The sequence below is a fragment of the Orycteropus afer genome, unplaced genomic scaffold (assembly GCF_000298275.1).
Source record: "Orycteropus afer afer isolate SDZICR_OR568_19922 unplaced genomic scaffold, OryAfe1.0 scaffold00516, whole genome shotgun sequence".
NCBI classification, from domain to species: domain Eukaryota; kingdom Metazoa; phylum Chordata; class Mammalia; order Tubulidentata; family Orycteropodidae; genus Orycteropus; species Orycteropus afer.
Window position 1 is genome coordinate 868,701 of NW_006922103.1, and position 19,541 is coordinate 888,241.

Consider the following 19,541-nt stretch of genomic DNA (forward strand, 5'->3'; position numbering starts at 1 on the left):
CCAGTTTAACTTTGCCAGTTATTGTAAATCCCAGACTACTTTAATGCAGATTCCTAACAATCTGTTTATCATTGCCTTCTGGTTTGTTGTTGTTATGTGCCGTCGAGTTGGACCCGACTCATAGCGACCCCTCCTTGGGTTTCCTAGGCAGTATCTCTACGGAAGTAGATTGCCCCATCTTCCTTCTGAGGAGTGGCTGATGGGTTTGAACCGCCAGCCTTCTGGTTAGCAGTCAAGTGCTTTAGGCACTATGCTGCCAATAAGACCATAAAAGTCAAAACTGGAGGGAGTATACTGACAAAACCAAACCTGTTGCCATCAAGTTGATTCTGATTTATAGTGGTTCTGTAAAACAGAGAATTGCCCCATCAGGTTTACAAGGCTGAAATCTTTATGGAAACTGACTACCACATCTTTCTCCTGCAGAGCGGCTGGTGGTTTTGAACTGCCAAATTTTTGTTTAGTGGCTGAGTGCTTAACTGCTGTGCAACCTTGGAAGGAATATACAGCATTAATACTGATATTGACAGTGTAGTAGCTGTGGGGTCTAATCCAGTAACAAGATTTTAAAAACATATTTTTGGTTCAAATACAAATCACCTCTCCTCTCATTATTGAGCAAATGACAGTTGTATGCCTTATACAGCTTGTCGATTGATGGACTTTCAGTGGGTTTTTTATTAATGAAGTAAGTATAATAAAAAAATAAAAATAAGACTTCTGGGTTATAGTAAAGACTTAGGGCATTATATTGTAAAACCGTGTGTAGAAGTTCACATTTTTCTCTTACAAATAAAATAATTAATAGTTCCCCTTTGTTCCTGGTGACATTGTCCTGCAACTCTTATCATGGAATTTATTTTCTACTAAAATATTGAAAACAGTGGCTTAAATTAGCTTTGGAGGTCTTTTGCGCTAAGTTGGTCCAAATCAAAAGAGCATGAAGCCATTCCATTCCCAAACAGTATTCAGTGATGGAACTTATGTTAATTCCAAGCAGAAGTAGAAAAAGAAAGGCTGTCTCATGTATTTTTGGTAAACTTAGATTTCTTTTTAAAATCAGTTTTTCGTTATTATTTTTTAAAAATTTAAATGTCCTCACCCAGCAATGTCAGTAGGTGGTGGCTCCGTATTTGTCTTCTGCTTTTTAAAAGGTTAATGGTATTTTGCATCCCATGGTGGAAACACTGTAAGACAGAAAGATAGTCTTCACCCATGGATGGTGGGGTTTCATAATCTCGGAGTGGCAGTAGCCTACAGAGTTGGCATGTTTGTTACAGCCACGAAGAAGGGACAACACATTTAGTATTGGAAAATTAGAGTTGGCTTTGCTACACATTTTCCACTGATGTATGGATAATAATCTTACTCAGAAAAACATTTCATTTCCTTTTCTTGGTGTCAGTTTCACAGTATTTTTGAGGATGTGGCTGGACGCGTGAGCAGTGCCTATGGACTTCGTTCATCCTTGATTTAGGTTGACGTAGATGTTTGATTGACTCTGCCTTTTGGTGCCCTGTGCTACTGCTGCCCTGCTGGGCATACCCAATGTTTTCTTGGTGATTGCGGCCCCTCCCCTGTTCCTGTCCCCACCCACCCAGCTACATTCCTAATTTACGTACATTACTATCTGTGATTGTACTTCTGAATAATAGTAATTTTCATTTCATATGTAAATTATGAATTAAATAATTGGGCTTTTAGATGTTTAAATTGAAAAAAAAATTAGTTACAGAACAGTTGCAGAAACAGTACAGCATTTTTCATACCTTCCCCCAGATGCGTCCCGTTACCATTGTGCCGTGTTTGCTCTAGCTCTGTCTGTCCAGAGTTGTTTTGTTTTTCTGAAGTGTTGGGAATGGCAGGCACAGTGCTTCTTTCTCCCTGTATACTCAGGGGTGATTTTCTTAAAATAAAACAAGAACATTCTCTTAAATAACCACAGTAATAATAATCCGAATCAAGCAATTACCTAATTTCACCAGTTGTCCCACTAATGTCCTGTATAGCAAAAGAAAAAGATTTCTATGTGTACACACATATATGTAATCAGTCTGAGACGTAGGATGCAGTCCAGAGGTACACACTGTGTTTATTTTTGATGTGTGGTAGGTGTCTACTTTCTGAAATAGCCTTCAATTTAGATTCATCTGATGCTTCCTCAGCACTGGATTCAAGCTAAGCATTTTTTGGCAGAAAAACCATGGAAGTGTGATGTTTTCTTTTTGTGGACCATGTCTTGTAGGCACGTGATGTCCCTTTGTCCCATTCCTGGTGATGCAGCTTCGGTTATCTGGTTAGGAGTACTTGGCTGAAGGAGAGTTGTCCTGCTCTCTCCACTGTAGAGTTGCAGTTTTTCCTTTTTTCACAGTGATGCTTTGAGACTACGTAAATATCTGTTTCTCATCAAACCTCTCGCTAGTTTGAGCTACCATTCACGATTGTTGTCTGAAACTATTATTATGTAATAGTTGCTAAGTGACAGATTTCTTATTCCATCATTCCTTGTGTGTGTATTAGATTCTAGTGTAAGAAAGATTCTTCCCCCTTTGTTAATTTATTGAGACCAGAGAAACTCATGTTTTTTTGGTTTACTTCATGGGTTACAGTCTGTTTCTATCATCATTTTGATGTTCATATTTTCTCCACTTTGGCCAATGAGCACCCGTTCATGGTGACCTTCTGTCCTTTTAACATATCTTCATTAATCTTTAAGCGTTTCCTTCTTGCTAGCTCAGCAAGATGTTCCACACTTTCCCAGTACGAGTCCTAAAATCACATATTTCCCCAAAGGTCCCTGATTCCTTTTAGTGGAGACTGGTGTTTAGAAACCAAAATCTGGTTTCTAGGTGTGCTCATTGCTCCTGGGTGGATATCATCTCTCTGCCTTCTCAGTGGATGGAGCTAGTAAGTATCTGTGTATGTCTTTGTGTGTAGTTTAGAGAGATTGCTCCTTCCTTTACAGGGATAGCACATACCATTTTCGTATTTGATGTGATTATACATGCAGTTTTTCACCTGCTCATAATGAATCATCATGGGTACTGATTTCACCAAACAGTAAATACTTCGTGTCAGAGAAACAATGTCACTTTAACATAATTTATGTAATTGTTAAGAATTTGTAATATAGTTAGGATCTATTTTTTTCCCCCAATTATATTGTAGCATGTTTTATTAGTTGTAAATCAAAATAATTCTTTTTCCTTCTAGAAATATTTGGTTCTCTGTTCTTCTTCTTAAAGTCTAATTCTTTGCTTCTGGTTGATTTTCAGTAATAGCATATGCATTTTAAATTATATTCAGCTTTATTGCATCATTGATAATAGTGTTTTAAGTCAATTGGAGCTTTCTGTGACATAATTAATTTGCTGTTTTGCTTGCAAATTTGTATCTAATGCCACTGGGTGATTTGCAGGGTTTCCTTTGTTTGCATCTTGTCCTTCTCAGCCTCCCTGGCTGTCTGCTCAGGATCTGGCAGCCCCAGCATGACCTTAGGGCAGTGCTGAGAAGGATACAGGCATCTTCAGAAAGAGCAATTAGACTGTGCTGATTTCCCTCCTATGCCAGAAGACACCCCATCAATTACCAATGGGCCTGTGGAGCAGAGCGTGGTGCATACATGAAGGACCCCATTGTTAGGCCTTGTGCCGTTAGTCATCCATGCAGAGCTTGAGTTAGACCATCTTTTGTACATATGCTGGGCTTTGCTCCATTGCCAGAGGCGAGCTCTGTTGACACTCTGAGGCTGCCACTGGGAAGCCTGGTGTGTGGATCATGGGGATTAGGCTTTATGCGCAGTTAAAAAAGTCCAATACAAATATAAACAATGGTTATGTAGTATGTACATATTCCAGATCATTTGCAATTTCAAGACATTAAAAAATGCTTTCAACAGACTGATACTTCAGAGGAAATGATTTTTTTTCAAGTAATAAACACAGGTGGTTGAAGGAGAACCAGTGGAGCTTATAATGGAATTCATTACCCCTGCATTAACAAGCAGTTTCCTGCTTTCTGGTTTTAACTCTTGGAGCGCGTGCCTTCAGGTCTCTGGCCCACGTGATGAGCTGCACCGACGGCTCAGGAGGCAGCTTCCTTTCCGCAGCATCCTGTGTCCTGTCGGTGGTTGGGCTTTCTCCGCTGGCCGTCCTGCCGTTGCTGCTTCTGTTGCCTGTGGGTCCTATCTCTTCTCTCCCGCACCTCCTCTGCCCCGTTAGGAAGAGGAGTAACGTATGCTGATGCTGTTGCTATTCTCTTCCTTATCCACTTTTCCTGCTAATATCTGCCAGTTTTACCATTACTTTTGCTTTGCAAAAATTGGTAATATTTACATTCTCTTGGCATCATTATAGTACTTGTACATGTTTTTAGAAGGATCGCTCCTCTCTCTTAGCAACTTGTCTTTCTTCTGGAATCTCTGATAATTCTAATAGGAGCACTTTTTATTTGTGTGTTTCCATCATTCTCTTTATTTATTTTTTTTGAGCTTTTAATTGCGATCTAGGGAGCTCTGGTGGCATAGTGCCTAAGGCACTTGACTGCTAATCAGAAGGCTGGCAGTTCAAACCCACCAGCCACTCCTCGGAAGGAAGGTTGGGCAACCTACTTCCATAGTGATACTGCCTTGGAAACCCAAGAAGGCGTCACTATGAGTTGGATACGACTCAACGGCAGTTTGTTTGGTTTTGGTTTCTAGTAAAATTTTACAAAGCAGATTTGTTTGACACTCAACAGTTTATAAATGTTTTTTGACCCTGGTTACATCCCCGCAGTGTAATAGCTCACCTCCCCCTTCCTCCCTGTGCTTACCCTTTCCCCTTCTTGCCTACCATTCCTGCTCCATGGTACTCTGAATTATTTCTGTTTATTTTGAGGCCATTTTTACCTGCCTCATGTTGATAATCTCACATGTAGCTAGTGCTGCTGTAGCATTAACACTACAGTGAGAGGTTGTAAAAACAGAAATTTTTTTTTTTTTACAGTTCTGGAAACTAAAAATCTGGAAAAGGGTCTCAGCCGCACTGGCTCTGTCTTTACTGGTATCCCATGGTGTTCTGCAATGCTTTTTGGTTTATAAATGGTCCTCACATGGCATCTGTCTTCCCCTATCTATGTGTGTGAGGTGTGGGGGGTGTCCTTTTAGAATTCAAAAGTAATTAGGTTTAGGATCCACCCTAACTGGCGTGACTCATTAACATAACAAAAGAAAAGCCTACTTCCAAATAGGACACAAGGGCCAGGGATTCAGCAGATGTGTTGGGGGCGACACAATTGAATCAGAATAGTATCCTTCAGTGTTTTTTCAATACTCAGATGATCTCAAGCAAGTACACACTCAAACATTAAGTGTACTTATGTATCACACACCTACATAAGTATTGGTTAATGTTGTTGTTGTTGTTATGTGCTGTTGAGTTGGACCCGGCTCATAGCCACCCCTCCTGGGGTCCAAGGCGGTATCATTATGGAAGTAGATTGCCCAACCTTCCTTCCGAGGAATGGCTGGTGGGTTTGAACCGCCAGCCTTCTGGTAAGCAGTCAAGTGCTTTAGGCACTCCGCTACCAGAGCTCCTGTTGGTTAATATACATACTCAAATAATATACATACTCAAATAAAAACCAGAGTTACTGCCATCAAGTCGATTCTGATTCACAGTGACCCCTGATGGCTTTCCAAGGCTGTAAATCTTTATGGAAGCAGACTGCCTCATCTTTCTTCCACAGAGCAGCTGTGGGTTTGAACCACCGACCTTTCTGGTTAAGCCAAATGCCTTAACCACTAGCTCCTTAATACATATATAGAGGTGTTCATACAATTGCTTTATTAAAAAAATATTATTTTATATGTATTTCTGCACCTTGTTTTTTCCTCCCAGATTTTTTTCCCCACTAGGTTTAGATTGGGTGAAAGTCTGTGTAAATCTATTGTCATAACAATTTATTTAAAAAATAATCGTATAGCATTCCACAGAATTATTATCATTTATTCATTCATTTTAATGTCAGTTTGTTGTGTGTGGTGGTTTGCATGTTGCTGCGAGGCTGGAGGCCATGCACCTGGCATTTCAAACACCAGCAGGTCACCCGTGGTAGACAGGTTTCGGTGGAGCTTTTAGAGTAAGGCAGACTGGGAAGAAGGATGGGGCTATCCACTTCTGAAAAGATCAGCCACTGAAATCATTATGAGTAGCAGTGAAAACGGTCTGACATATTCCTGGAAAACTTTATAAGTGGCTGTGAAACGTCTGATGTAGTGCTGAAGATGAGCTCTTCATGTCGGAAGGCACTCAGAATACCACTGGAGAAGATGCTTGGTGAAGTAGCAGGTCAGCAAAAGGGGAAGGCCCTCAGTGAGATGGGTTGACACGGTGGCTGCCATGACGGGCTCAAGCATGGCAAGGATTGTGAGGGTGGCACAGGACTGAGCAGTGTTTCATTCTGATGTGTAAAAGGTCTCTATGAGTCTGTGTACATCAGAAAAGATATGGTGAAACGAGACCAAACGGGCAACTGAGATGTTCAGAGGGTTTGTAATGAAAGCAGCAGGCCAGTAGCGATAGCCTTTGGGTGTGCCAGGACACAGTAAGCATATCATTTAAGACTTTGCTGTATGGACAGGCTAAGAAGGGTCAGGATCACAGTTTAACAGTGTGGACTGAACATGAACTTACTCATCGCATTAGAATGCCTGGCCATTTGCCAGGATGGAGAAGACAGGGATGAATAGCCAGGCCTGCAAACTGAGCCTGGGAAGGAGACAAGACCAAACCAAACTCCCTGCTGAGGAGCCCGATCTGATGCATAAAACCCCCCTTGGGCTTCTGAGTCAGTATCCCTACGGAAGTAGATTGCTCAGTCTTCCTTTCAAGGAGTGGCTGGTAGGTTTGAACAGGCAGCCTTCTGGTTGGCAGTCAGATGCCTTAGGCAGTATGCCACCAGAGCTCCTAGGGGAAGAGATGTAGACTGAAAACATACATGTGAAGTCACGTACATACACAGGTGGTCCTTGACATATGATAGATCTGCGTTGCGATGAACTCCACTTATGGCCCATCCTTTTTTTTTCCCCCAACCATCATATCATTAATGATATGTACTAACTACGTACAGGGAGCTCTGGTAGCATAGTGGCTAAGGCACTTGACTGCTAACCAGAAGGCTGGCGGTTCAAACCCACCAGCCACTCCTTGGAAGGAAGATGTGGCAGTCTATTTCTGTAGTGACACTGCCTCGGAAACCCAAGGAGGGGTCGCTAAGAGGCGGGTCTGACTTGATGGCACATAACAACGACAACTACGTACAGTCTTGCAGCATGTAATTTGCTGATGTTCTCAGATGTGCACTGTCAGTGTTCAGTGTTACGATTTACTGTTCAAAATATTGCTGGATACCCAGCAATAATGGAAGCTAAAGATAAAGAGAGGAACTATTCTCCTTATGTCAGAACCTGCTCTTGGAACCCCTTTGTAAGTTGGGGATGACCTGTAGGTGGTCTTTAATGCCATGGGACTGAATTAGGAGGGAGGGCCGACTCCTGCCGCTCCTGCCTAGGGAGCAGCTCAGTGGAGACCAGCAGCTTGTCTGTCATTGGCAGCAGGGGGTCTGAGCATTGCTGAAGACGCATGAACAGAGAGGGCAGGCGGAAGGGAGATGGCACGAGCAGAGTGTGAGGGGAGAGACTTGCTGGGAGTAACGAGGCCTGCCGCGCTCGCAGCCTGCTCAGTGAGCGTTGTTGTGAAGCAGACGTGCCGTTCTGTGTTCTGTGCCTTGAAGTTTTCATTGGCCTCCAGAAGATGACTCTCTGGAGAGGTATTTGAAGGATCTGTGGAGGGCTCCGTGTAGAGACATTGTAGAAGAGGAGCCATGCAAATCCCTGTCGAGTGTTTTCTGTCTGTGGTATCCTAAGCTGCTAGTTGTTGCCATCGTGTTGGCTCCAGGGCAGCTGGGGCCAAGCCAGCCTTGTGTGTAACAGCACAGGACACTGCTGGATTGGGCTGCGTTCTAGATTGTTCTGCTCGGTCCTGTGGGGGGCCGTGTGTCAGTCTGTCTCATGAAGGGCTTCCTTGTTCTCACTGCCACTGATTTAGGGAGGCAAAAGTGGAGAGCCTTCTCCTTCCCATTACTGTACTTTCTGCCTGAATGTGTTATTTTAAGTGATTTTTACTTAGACGGTTATTAAGGTTGACATTCTGGAAATACATACTCAGTTAAGTATGTACAGTTATACATAATGAAGGAGATATTGAGTGCAAAGAAAGGCCAGCCTCAAGGCTTCAAAACATGAAGTGTTTATAAAATGGTTAAGCCCTATCAAGATTGATTTTACCTGTTTTACCGACCAAACCAAACCCACTGCCATTGAGCCGATTCCAACTCATAGCAACCCTCATTGGGTATCCGAGGTGGTTAGTCTTCACGGAAGTAGATTGCCCTGTCTTCCTTCCGTGGAGTGGCTGGATTAACCAACTTAAATTATTTGTCACTACGTTTTTTTAAAAATTGCTAGGAATAGGTGTTGAATTAGTGAAATTATTCTTTTGTTCATATCAGAATTAATTGAGCTTCTTAAATCTTTTTACGCTGAATAACTTTCATCATGATTTATAGTCAGAGAAAAATCTTACCCTAAAATATTATTAAGTAAATTTAATTATAAAATTAGATCTCATATTATCTTTTGATATTTTTATTTCTGAACTTTTATATTCACGAGAACTAGAGAAAAAATTGTTTAATGTATAAAAATTTATTAATTGAAGAGTAAATGTGATTGAGTTAATAACATTCTTTATCATTGATAATTATACATATTTGTAGAAAATTACTAGAGTTTTATCATATTTTCATGTATAATTTTTCACTTGTTTTGAAAACACTTAAAGCGTAAGAAAAAGGTGAATTTAAGTGAATTTTGGAACACCTGTTCTTCAGCGGATGCTGTAACCATCAGCCACAGCAAGCCCTTATGGGACAGAGATGCTGCAGATTGAAGGGCTCTTCAAGCTGTGAATGCTTTGCTCTCTGTTCACAAGAGTTATACAGTGTCGATTCCTTCACCTATTTTTTAAATAATATTTTATTTCATTTTTTTCAGTGAAAGTTTACATAGCAAGTTAGGTTTCCGTTTGACAGTATCTCCACTGGTCAGGGACGTTAGTTCCGTTTCTGTGTGTCAGCGTTCTCTTCCGTTGTGTTCTGGTGGTTCTGTTTTCCAGTGCTCCACTTGTCCTGCCCCTTAACTTCTCATCTTTCTTTTAGAGTAACTGTTGACTTTTTGGTCTCATATAGATGCTTTTTTAATGGAACACTGTACTCACTTGTAATATCTTTTAATTTATGTGCCAATCTATGGTTTTGCTAAAAGGTAACCTTGGGATAGTTTTGGTTCAAGATTTAAAGAATATCTCAAGGTGATAGTCTCAGAGCGTTCTTTAGTGTCAACTCATCTGGTGAGTCTGGATATCTTGAGAATTTGAGATCTGATTATGTACCCCTCTACCTCTTTGTCTTCTTTTATTTTTACCAAGCCTTCATACCTCTCACCCCTCCTCCCTTTTGTTTTCTCTCTTTGTCTTATATTCTTTTTACTTTGTCCCTATTTCTTACCATCTGTTTTTATTCTGTCTTTTCATCTCTCCCTTCTTCTCCTTGGCTTTCTTCTTTTTCTCTTTTTTTTTTTTTCCATGCCTCATCCAATGGGAGGAACATATTAACTCTCCACTAGTCAGCCATATCTACTACATTCATCCAACAGACAAATAACATCAAAAGCTCCTGCACCACAGGATCCATGCAGATGGTGGACAATACCTGCTGATCCTAACTGCAACCCTCTTCATGACAAGCAGAGACCAACACCCACATTCCCACCAGTTACTCCACCAACACAGAGAAAGCTGGAGAGTGACCCAGTACAGTCAAGCTAACAACCAAAGAAGGACACCTGTTCCACACTTCCAGATAGAGTAAAACAAAGTAAAACATAAAACCAGGGTGAAACAAATCAGCACATAGCCAACAAATAAAGACAACAACTTCACAATGTCGAGGAGACAACACACAACTTCAACTAAAACAAAGACACAGGACAAGATAGTAGAAGGAGGTGTCCAAACTATAGAACTAGAAAAGCTCCTCAAGGAAGAACTAGTAATAGAACTATCTGATAAAGACTTTGAAAGATATAGATAGGACCTTCCAAGAGCTCAAGGAAACCATAACCAGAATCAAGGAGAAGACAGACAATACCCTTGATGAATTCAGGATGATCATTCAAGAGCAAAATGACAAAATAAACACACAGTTAGAAATCATACAAAAACAGCAATTAGAAATGCAGAAGATGACCACTAAAATTACAGAGATAGATAACACATTGGAAGGACAAAAGAGTAGACTAGAACTGGTTGATGCAATCCTGATCCAGATTCCATCAGCATTCTTTAAGGACATGGAAAAACCAATCACCAACGTCATATGGAAAGGAAAGAGACCTTGGATAAGCAAAGCACTGCTGAAGAGGAAAAATAAAGTAGGAGGTTCAATACTCCCTGATCTCAGAATCTAATATACAGCCACAGTGGTGAAAACAGTGTGGTGTTGGTACAATGACAGAGAAATAGACCGGTGGAAAAGAATTGAGAATTCAGAAATAGATTGACAAAGAGCCAAACCCCATTAAATGGGGGAGAGATAGCCTCTTTAATGAATGGTGCTGGCAAAATTGGATATCCACTTGCCGAAAAGTGAAAGAAGATCCTTACCTCACACCATACATACATTTTATCCTAAGATGGATAAAAGACTTAAATGTAAAACCCCACACCATAAAGTTCATCAAAGGTAAAATTGGGGCAAACGTAGGGTCATTTATGGCATAACTAGACTATCAAGCATAACCCGAAGTACACAAGCAGCAGAAGAGAAACTAGGTGACTGGGACCTCTTAAAAATTAAATTCTTATGCATATCAAAAGACTTCTCCAAAAGAGTGAAAAGAGAACCTACAGATTGGGAAAAAATATTTGGCTATGTCATATCTGACAAGGAAATTATCTCTAGAATCTATGGAAAAGTTCAACACCTCAACATCAAAAAGACAGCAGTCCAATTCAAAATGGGCAAAGGACATGAATGCACACTTTGCTATAGAAGATATATAAGCAACCAACAGTCACATGAGGAAATGCTCAGGATCATTAGCTATTAGAGAGATGCAAATCAGAACAACAATGAAATATCATCTTACCCCAGCAATAATAGTAAAGTTCAACAAGGCAGAAAATAAATGCTAATGAGGGTGTGGAAAGATTGGATTTTTCATGCACTGCTGGTGGGACTGTAAAATGGTACAGCCACTGTAGAAAACAATATGGCATTTCCTTAGAATTTGAAAATAGAAGTATCATATGATCCAGCAATTCAATTGCTAGGAATATATCCTAAAGAGGTGAGATTCAGGACATGAATAGCCATTTGCACACCCATGTTCTTTGTAGCACAATTCACTATAGCAAAGACATGGAAACAACCTAAGTGCTCATCAACATATGAATGGATAACTAAACTACTATACATTCACACAATGGAATATGATGGAACATAAAAGACTAATGAAGAATTCACAAATTACGTCATAACGTAGCTCATTTGGAGGACATTGTTGTTGTTAGGTGCCGTCGAATCATTTCCTACTCATAGCGACCCTGTGCACAGCAGAACGAAACACTGTCCAGTCCTGCCCCAGCTCTATGACCTTTGCTATACTTGAGCCCATCACCTCCGCCATTGTGTCAATCCATCTTGTTGAGGGTCTTCCCCTCTTTCGTCAACCCTCCACCTTACAAAGCATGACATCTTTCCCCAGAGAATGGTCCCTTCTGACAACATGACCAAAGTAGGTGAGACAAAGTCTGGCCATTCTCGCTTCCAAGGAGCATTCCGTCTGTACTTCCTCCGGGACAGATTTGTTAGTTCTTTTAGCAGTCCATGGTACTTTCAGCATTCTTCGCCACCACTGCAGCTCAAAAACAGCAACTCTTCTTCGGTCTTCCTTATTCATTGTCCAGCTCTCACATGCATATGAGGTGATTGAAAATACCATGGGTTGTGTCAGGGATACCTTAGTCCTCAAGGAGGCATCTTTGCTCTTCAGCACTTGAAAGAGGTTCTTTGTAGCCAATTTGCCCAGTGCTGTACATTGTCTGACGTCCTGACTGCTGCTTCCATGCCAAGCAATGTGAAGTTTGAGAACTTCAATCTTTTCTCCATTTATCGTGATGCTACTTAAAAGTCCAGTATTGAGATTTTTGTTTTCTTTATATTGAGATGTAAAGCCATACTGCAGACTGTATTCTTCAGTCTTCATCAGTAAGTGCCTCAAGTCATGCTCACTTTCAGCAAGCAAAGTTGTGTTGTCAGTGTATCGCAAGTTGTTAATGATTCTTCCTCCAATCCTGATGTCATGTTCTTCTTCATAGTTCAGCTTCTTGGATTATCTGTTCAGCATACAGAGTGAGCAAGTATGGTGAAAGGATACAGCCCTGACATATTCCCTTCTTGATTTTAAACCACGCAGTGTCCTCTTACTCTGTTTGAATGACAGCCTCCTGGTCTGTGTACAGGTTCCTCATGAGTACCATCAAGTATTCTGGAATTCCCAGTCTTCTCAATGTTACCCATAATTTGTTAACATCTACACAATCAAATACTTTTGCATTGTCAATAAAACACATGTAAACATCTTTGTGGTATCATTTGCTTTGAGCTAAGATTCATCTGACATTAGCAGTGATATCCCTCATTACATGTCCTCTTCTGAATCTAGTTTGCATTTCTGGAAGTTCTCTGTCAATATACTGCTGCAACTGTTTTTGAATTATGTTCAGTAAGATTTTACTTGCATGCAATATTAATGATACTGTTTGATAATTTCCACATTCTGTGGGATCCTCTTTCTTTGGAATGGGTACAAATATGTATCTCTTCCTATCAGTTGGCTAGGTAGCTGTCTTCTAAATCTCTTGGCATAGCCGAGTGAGTGCCTCCAGCAGGGCATCTGTTGAAACATCTCAGTGGATATTCCATCAATTCCTGAAGCCTTGTTCTTTGCCAGTTCCTTCAGTGCACCTTTGACGTCTTCCTTCAGTACCATTGGTTCTTGAGCATATGTCACTTCCTGAAATGGAGGAACATCAACCAGTTCTTTTTGATGCAGTGATTCTGTGTATTCCTTCCATCTTCTTTTGATGTTTCCTTCATTGTTCAATATTTGGTTCACAGACTCTTTCAGTATTGCAACTTGACGTTTAATTTTTTTTCCTCAGTTTTTTCAGCTTGAGAAATGCTGAGCCTGCTCTTCCCTTTTGGTTTTCTAACTCCACATCTTAGCACGTTTCATTATAGTAGTTGGCTTTGTCTGCTTGAGCTGCTCTTTTGAAATCTTCTGTTCAGCTCTTTTATCTTGTCATTTCTTCCTTTTGCTTTCCCTACTCTCTGCTCACGGGCAAGTTTCATAGTCTCTTCGGACATCCATTTTGGTCTTTTCTTCATTTCTCATCTTTTTAATGACTTCATTTTCTTCGGGGATGATGTTCTTGATGTCATCCCACAGTTCCTCTGGTTTCCAGTCATTGGTGTTCAATACATCAGATCTATTTAGATGGTCTCTAAATGCAGGAGGGATATATTCCATGTCATATTTTGGCTCTTGTGGACTTGTTTTAATTGTCTTCAACTTCAAGTTGAACTTACGTATGAGTAGTTGATGGTCTGTTTCACAGTCAGCTCCTGGTCTGGTTTTGGCTGAAGATACTGAGCTTTTCCATCGCCCCTTGCAGATGTAGTCAGTCTGATTCCTGTGTGCTCCATCTGGCGAAGTCCATGTGTACAGTCACCATTTGTGTTGTTGAAAAATGTATTTGCAATGCATAAGTGCTTGGTCTTATAAAATTCTGTCATGTGATCTCCAGCATTATCTCTGTCACCAAGGCCAAATTTTCCAACTACCAGTGATTCTTCTTTGTTTCCAACTTTTGCATTCCGGTCACCAGTGATAATTAACACATCTTGATTGCATGTCTGGTCAATTTCAGACTGCAGAAGTTGATAAAAATCTTAATTCCCTCATCTTAGGCTTTGGTAGTTGGTGCGTAAATTTGAATAATAGTTGTAGTAAGTGGTCTTCCTTATAGGCGTATGGATATTATCCTATCACTGACAGCATTGTACTTCAAGACAGATCTTAAAACATCCTTTGTGATGATGAATGCTGCACCATTCCTTTTCAAATTGTCATTCCTGGCATAGTAGACAAAATGGCCAAAACCAGTCCATTTCATCCCACTAGTGCCTACGATATCGATGTTTATGTGTTCCATTTCATTTTTGACAACTTCCAATTTTCCTAGATTCATACTTTGTATATTCCATGTTCTGATTATTAATGGATGTTTGCAGCTGTTTCTCCTCAATATGAGTCTTGCCACATCAGCAAATAGAGGTCCCAAAAGCTTTACTTTATCTATGTAAGTAAGGTTGGTTCTATTTTGACGAGGCAGCTCTTTCCCAGTCATATTTTGAGAGCCTTCTGACTTAAGGGGTGCATCCTCCTGTATTGCATTGGACGATGTTTCTGGGCTATTCATAACATTGCACAGTAATGTATCAGACAATGTTCCTCTGCTATCCATAAGGCTTTACCGAGCCAGTTATTTAAGAAGTGGATGGCCTCTTCCTTCTTCCTAGTCTCTCTCAGTCTATAAGCTGCACTGAAACCTGTGCACCCCGTTCAGCCCTGCTGTTGTTTGAAACACTGGTGGCACAGCCTGAAGCCTCACAGCAACATGTAAACTACCACAGTGTGATAAACTGACAGACAAATTTGTCTCCCATAGCTGTTCGAAACCTCTCCTCTTCCTTCCTCTTGGGGGTGGGGCCTGTTTCCCTCTCCTTATCTTACTTAGCTCCATGCCGTTTTGTCTGGCATGCCAGCTCTGTAGAGTTACTGCTTCAGAAACCTGAGGAAGTATCACTGTGAGTTGCTGGAGAACATTATGCTGATTGAAATAGTCAGTCACAGAAGGATAAATATTATACGAGTCCATTATTGTGAAAATTCAAGGTGAGGTTTATGCAAGGAAGGACATTTATTTTGTTTATTACCAGGGATGGGAAGGAAGGGCAGGGAAAATTTCTGACTACTTAAGAGTCGTGTGTTGATTTGGGTGAAGGGAAAGGCAATATAACAAGCTTGTGTGACCAGCACAATGTCAGTAGGGAAAAGGAGGACACAAAACATACACAAAAGATATAGACATCAGAGGCAAATACTATTACATGCCCAATACTGCATTACCAGTGGCAGCAAACACTAGTCTATGGGTGAATGCATAGGCAGGTGAGAAGATCAGGTGTGGGTAGGTGCATAGGAGTATACTCATGGCCATGGATAGATTTGGCTGAAGATATTGTTACTTGTGTATTAGTGCTACAAAAATAACCATATACATTATAGAAGTAACGGGGACAGGTTTAGAGTAGCTTCTCAGTGAAAATCAAGTGCTTTGAAGGGAGACAATCATTGGACCTGTGGGCTCGGGACCATGGCCTCAGGACATCAAGCTTAATTGGCACAATGTAGTATAAAAAGTTTTGTTCTACATTCTGCTTTGATGAGTAGTGGCTGGAGTCTTTAAAGCTTTCCAGCATCCATCTAAGATACATCTATTGGTTTCCCTTCATGTGGAGCAAAGAAGAGTGAAGAAAATAAAAATCATTTGGACATAATTAGTCCAAGGATCAGATGGACCACAGGGATCTCAGCCTTCCCAACCCTGAGACCAGAACAAGATGGTACCTGGCTACTAAAGCCAAACATTCAGAAAGGTATCAAAATTGGAGATCCTGGATAGAGTAGGAAGAAAAATGTGGAACAAAATTCAAAAACACAAAAATGACCAGATCTACTGGTCAGATAGGGACCGGTGGAACCCCCTGAGCCTGTGACCTTGGGTTATCCTTCAGGCCTGGAACTGGCCTCACTTCCAGGGATTAGCTCTCAGCCCAACAGTAGAAAGTCCTACAAACAGAACACCTAACCCACGGAGATGTACCCACTTACCCTAGGGAGATGCACCCCTTAGACCATTCAACCATGAGGCATCAGAAGGGTAACATATGCATAGAGGGAAAACTGGACAGACAGGAATGCATAGATAAGAAGGGCAGAGGGAAGGGGTAGTCAGGGACTAGATGGGAGGAGAGCTTTTTATTGTTGGGATTGTAATTGGAGCCATGAAACCAAATGTGCATGAACTGTTCACAATAAAATCAATCTGATTTGTCAATTTGCACACAAATCACAATTAAAAAAAGAAAGATCTACTGCCTTGGAAACCCAATGGGGGTTGCTATGAGTCGGAATTGACTTGATGGCAATGGGTTTGGTTTGGTGGTTTTATCTTTAGTTCCTAGATGTGGTGGTTTTCAAATATCAAAGAAGATTTTACCAACTGTTTTAAGGAAAAATGTATCCCCACTGATATTCACCTATATAGACTTGAAGTAACATTCACCTTCCCCCTGTTTTCCTTAGATAACTATTCCCATTCATGAATTATAGTGGCATGGGGAAATACTTTTAAGGTAGACTATAAACTGCTAATTATTTAATAAATACTCATGCAAATGAAAAAAAACTGAGATCTGGAACAAAACTCAAAGTAATAAAAAAAAGACCATGATTACTGGGGGGGATCGAGACTGGTAAAACCCCCAAGATGATATCCCTAAGTCACCTTTGGGCCTGGAATTGAACTCATTCCTGTGGCTTTACTTGCAGCCAAACAATAGATAGGCCTATGAACCAAACAGCTGTTCCAGGGAGATGCACTTCTTACAACAGTCAACCATGGGAGATCAGAAGGGCAGCATTTGCACAAGGAGAAAGACAGGGAGGCGGGAATGCATAGGCAAGAAGGACACAGGAACAGGAAACCAAAAGTAGGAAGTGGGAGGAGAGCTGTTACGTCGTGGGGAAAGTAAACAGTGTCACAAAACAAAACGTGTATGAACTGTTGAATGTAGAACAAATCTGCTTCATAAAATTTCACCCAAATGGTAATAAAAAGTTAAAAGAAATTGAGATCTGATCTACGTATTTCGCCCAGTCTTTCAGTGTCCATCTGTTATTGTGGCTCTTACCAGAATGCTGGGCACCATCTAGTTCTTCCAGTCTCAGGGTAGAGGAGGTTCTGTCTTTCACCTGTTTTGGTGAAACCTTTATGAATTTAGCACTGTGGATGTAACTCAGCATGGGAAGCAATTATAGGTACAATTTTGTGAAAGTAAAATTGATTATTATATATAATCTGTATAATAAAATATATAAAAATTGTTCTGGCTGTCATCATGAAATATATTCAGGAAAACAGTCTTGTGCTACTCTGTCTAATGGCTTTTCTTTATTGATTTATTGAGTTGTGTTAGGTGGTTGGAGTTAAGATGGTGATCTTAGCAGAACTGTTCATAATTGTCTTGGTTGTGGATTCTTTCCCTGAGTTACTATCATGAGGCTTTTACTTTGGGATGTTAGGTAACTACTACAAATCTGTGTATGATTGACATGTTTTCTGCAGTTAAGAATCACAGATGTGATGTAAGCAGCAGTGTTAGAATTGGCTGTGTGGTTTTGGGTAAATTGCATCACCCTGGAGAATTTAATAAGGCCATGCATTTCAAGGCCACAGTGCCTGAGACGTGTACTGTGCTTGGTTTGAGCACTCTAAGGTCATGCTATTCTGGTACTGCCCCTTTTACTCACTTCTTCCAGACCTCTGACTTTAAAATGTAAACAGTGACAATGTGTGGTGGCTGTGCACTAAGTAGTCTTATTTCTAAAGTAAACTGGTTTATTTATGATGTGCAAGCTCACAGTGCTAGGTTGCTTTATGAGAACGTAACAGCAACGACAAACAGCATACATAAAATGTTTAATATTGAAATAAGAGGTTTGCTGATGATAGTAATGATGTAACTTCACTTCTGATTTGTAAATTACTTTAGAGTCCTGCAGAGAAAGTTTTAATACCTATACTTCCTTGGTGATGGGAAAGGCGGACATATGGGACACGTACCTTTTCCAGTTAAAGTTGAACTCTGAATATTTTTGAAACGTACCTTTCTTATGGGCGCTATTTCCTGTGTTTTCATTTTCTGTGTGTGTGTGTGTGTGTGTGTGCGTGCACGTGCACATTTTTTTTTCTTTGGCAGATTTAATCCAATGGGAAGTACAGTGGAAATCAGATTTTTTTATGGATATTGATGAGGCTTTTTATTTTCTATAGCTAACTGGTAGGTACAAAAAGTAATTTTGATCATAAGTACTTGGGCCACACAATATTTCCTTACCATTTTATTCTTCTGGGAAGGTTGAAAAATACTTCATTTATTGTACTTGTGGGTCGAGAATGCAATTACGTGGCTAAAGCTGTGCCATCACATAGAAACATTGTAAACTAAGTGTCCCCTCAGGAGATGGTTTGGGTCAGCCTCCTCCATTCAGGGAGTTAGGCAGCAAAGACTGAACAGATGCAGAATAGTGTGCCCTGGGTCAGGCTGCTCGTGGCTGTGGAAGGATGATTGGATGCGGTGGACGTGGTGGTTTCCAGGACTCACTGGGTCTGGGGTCGGGTGGTTTTCTTCTGGGGGGATGTGGAGAGACCTGGGTCATTCGTGAGAAATCATGTCACGAGTCAGATTCCATCTGTCTTTCTTTCCCTCTTTTCCTACAGGGCCCTTGTGTCCATGACGAGGACTCTGGCCTGTCACTTGTAGGAAAACCTGCCCTGCAGGCCCTGTTATACCATTGCCATTTTTATGACCATGTGAACCAGATGGTACAGCATTGTTTCCAAGGACGGTACATGTTTGATGTGAGCGGTGCTGCCATTGATGGCACCTCAGAAGGCAGTGATTTCAATGGTAACTACAGTAGGTTCGTCTTTATTTTGACACAGTGCAGCATCTTTAAGGTTGAAAGCTTTATTGTTGCAAAATATTTGGAAAATAGGAAGAGTGTACAGACAGGACATCCACCTGCAGTCCTGGTACTGAATGTGCACCTCTTACTCAGGACGTGCCTTCTTCCGGTCTCCCTTCTCTGTAGTTTTTATCTTACGTGATTGTGTTCGTGTCTTGCGTATGTTTTGTGTTCCCTTCTTTCAGTACGCATTGCCTAAGCATTTCACTGTTATAAATTTTTTAGGGAAACCATTTCTGACATTTATTTATGTTTCGTAAGTTATTTTATTCCCTTCAGTAAAGTATAATTTTTTTGTTTTTGTTTTTTCCCTTTCTTTGATAACCACATATACTTTTTTTGAAAGTTCATTCCTCAGCAAGCTATAATTTTGTTTTCTTTTCCAGTCTTTTGATAATTTTCTAGTTCATTTTTGCTGATAGAGACAAAAGCAGTTTACTTTTGATATATTAGCCCCTTATCAAAGTACCTTGCAGAAATCTTTGTATTTCTGTTTGTG

General features: G+C 40.6%; 1 protein-coding gene across 1 annotated transcript in view; it reads left to right on the forward strand.

Moving 5' to 3' along the window:
* The window catches only part of RTTN (rotatin), a 235,205-nt gene that overhangs the window by 99,903 nt on the left and 115,761 nt on the right, over positions 1 to 19,541 (forward strand). The window contains exon 33 of the mRNA XM_007955605.1: positions 18,795 to 18,984. Coding sequence (XP_007953796.1) covers positions 18,795 to 18,984 — 190 coding nt within the window. The remainder of the gene's footprint in view (positions 1 to 18,794; positions 18,985 to 19,541) is intronic.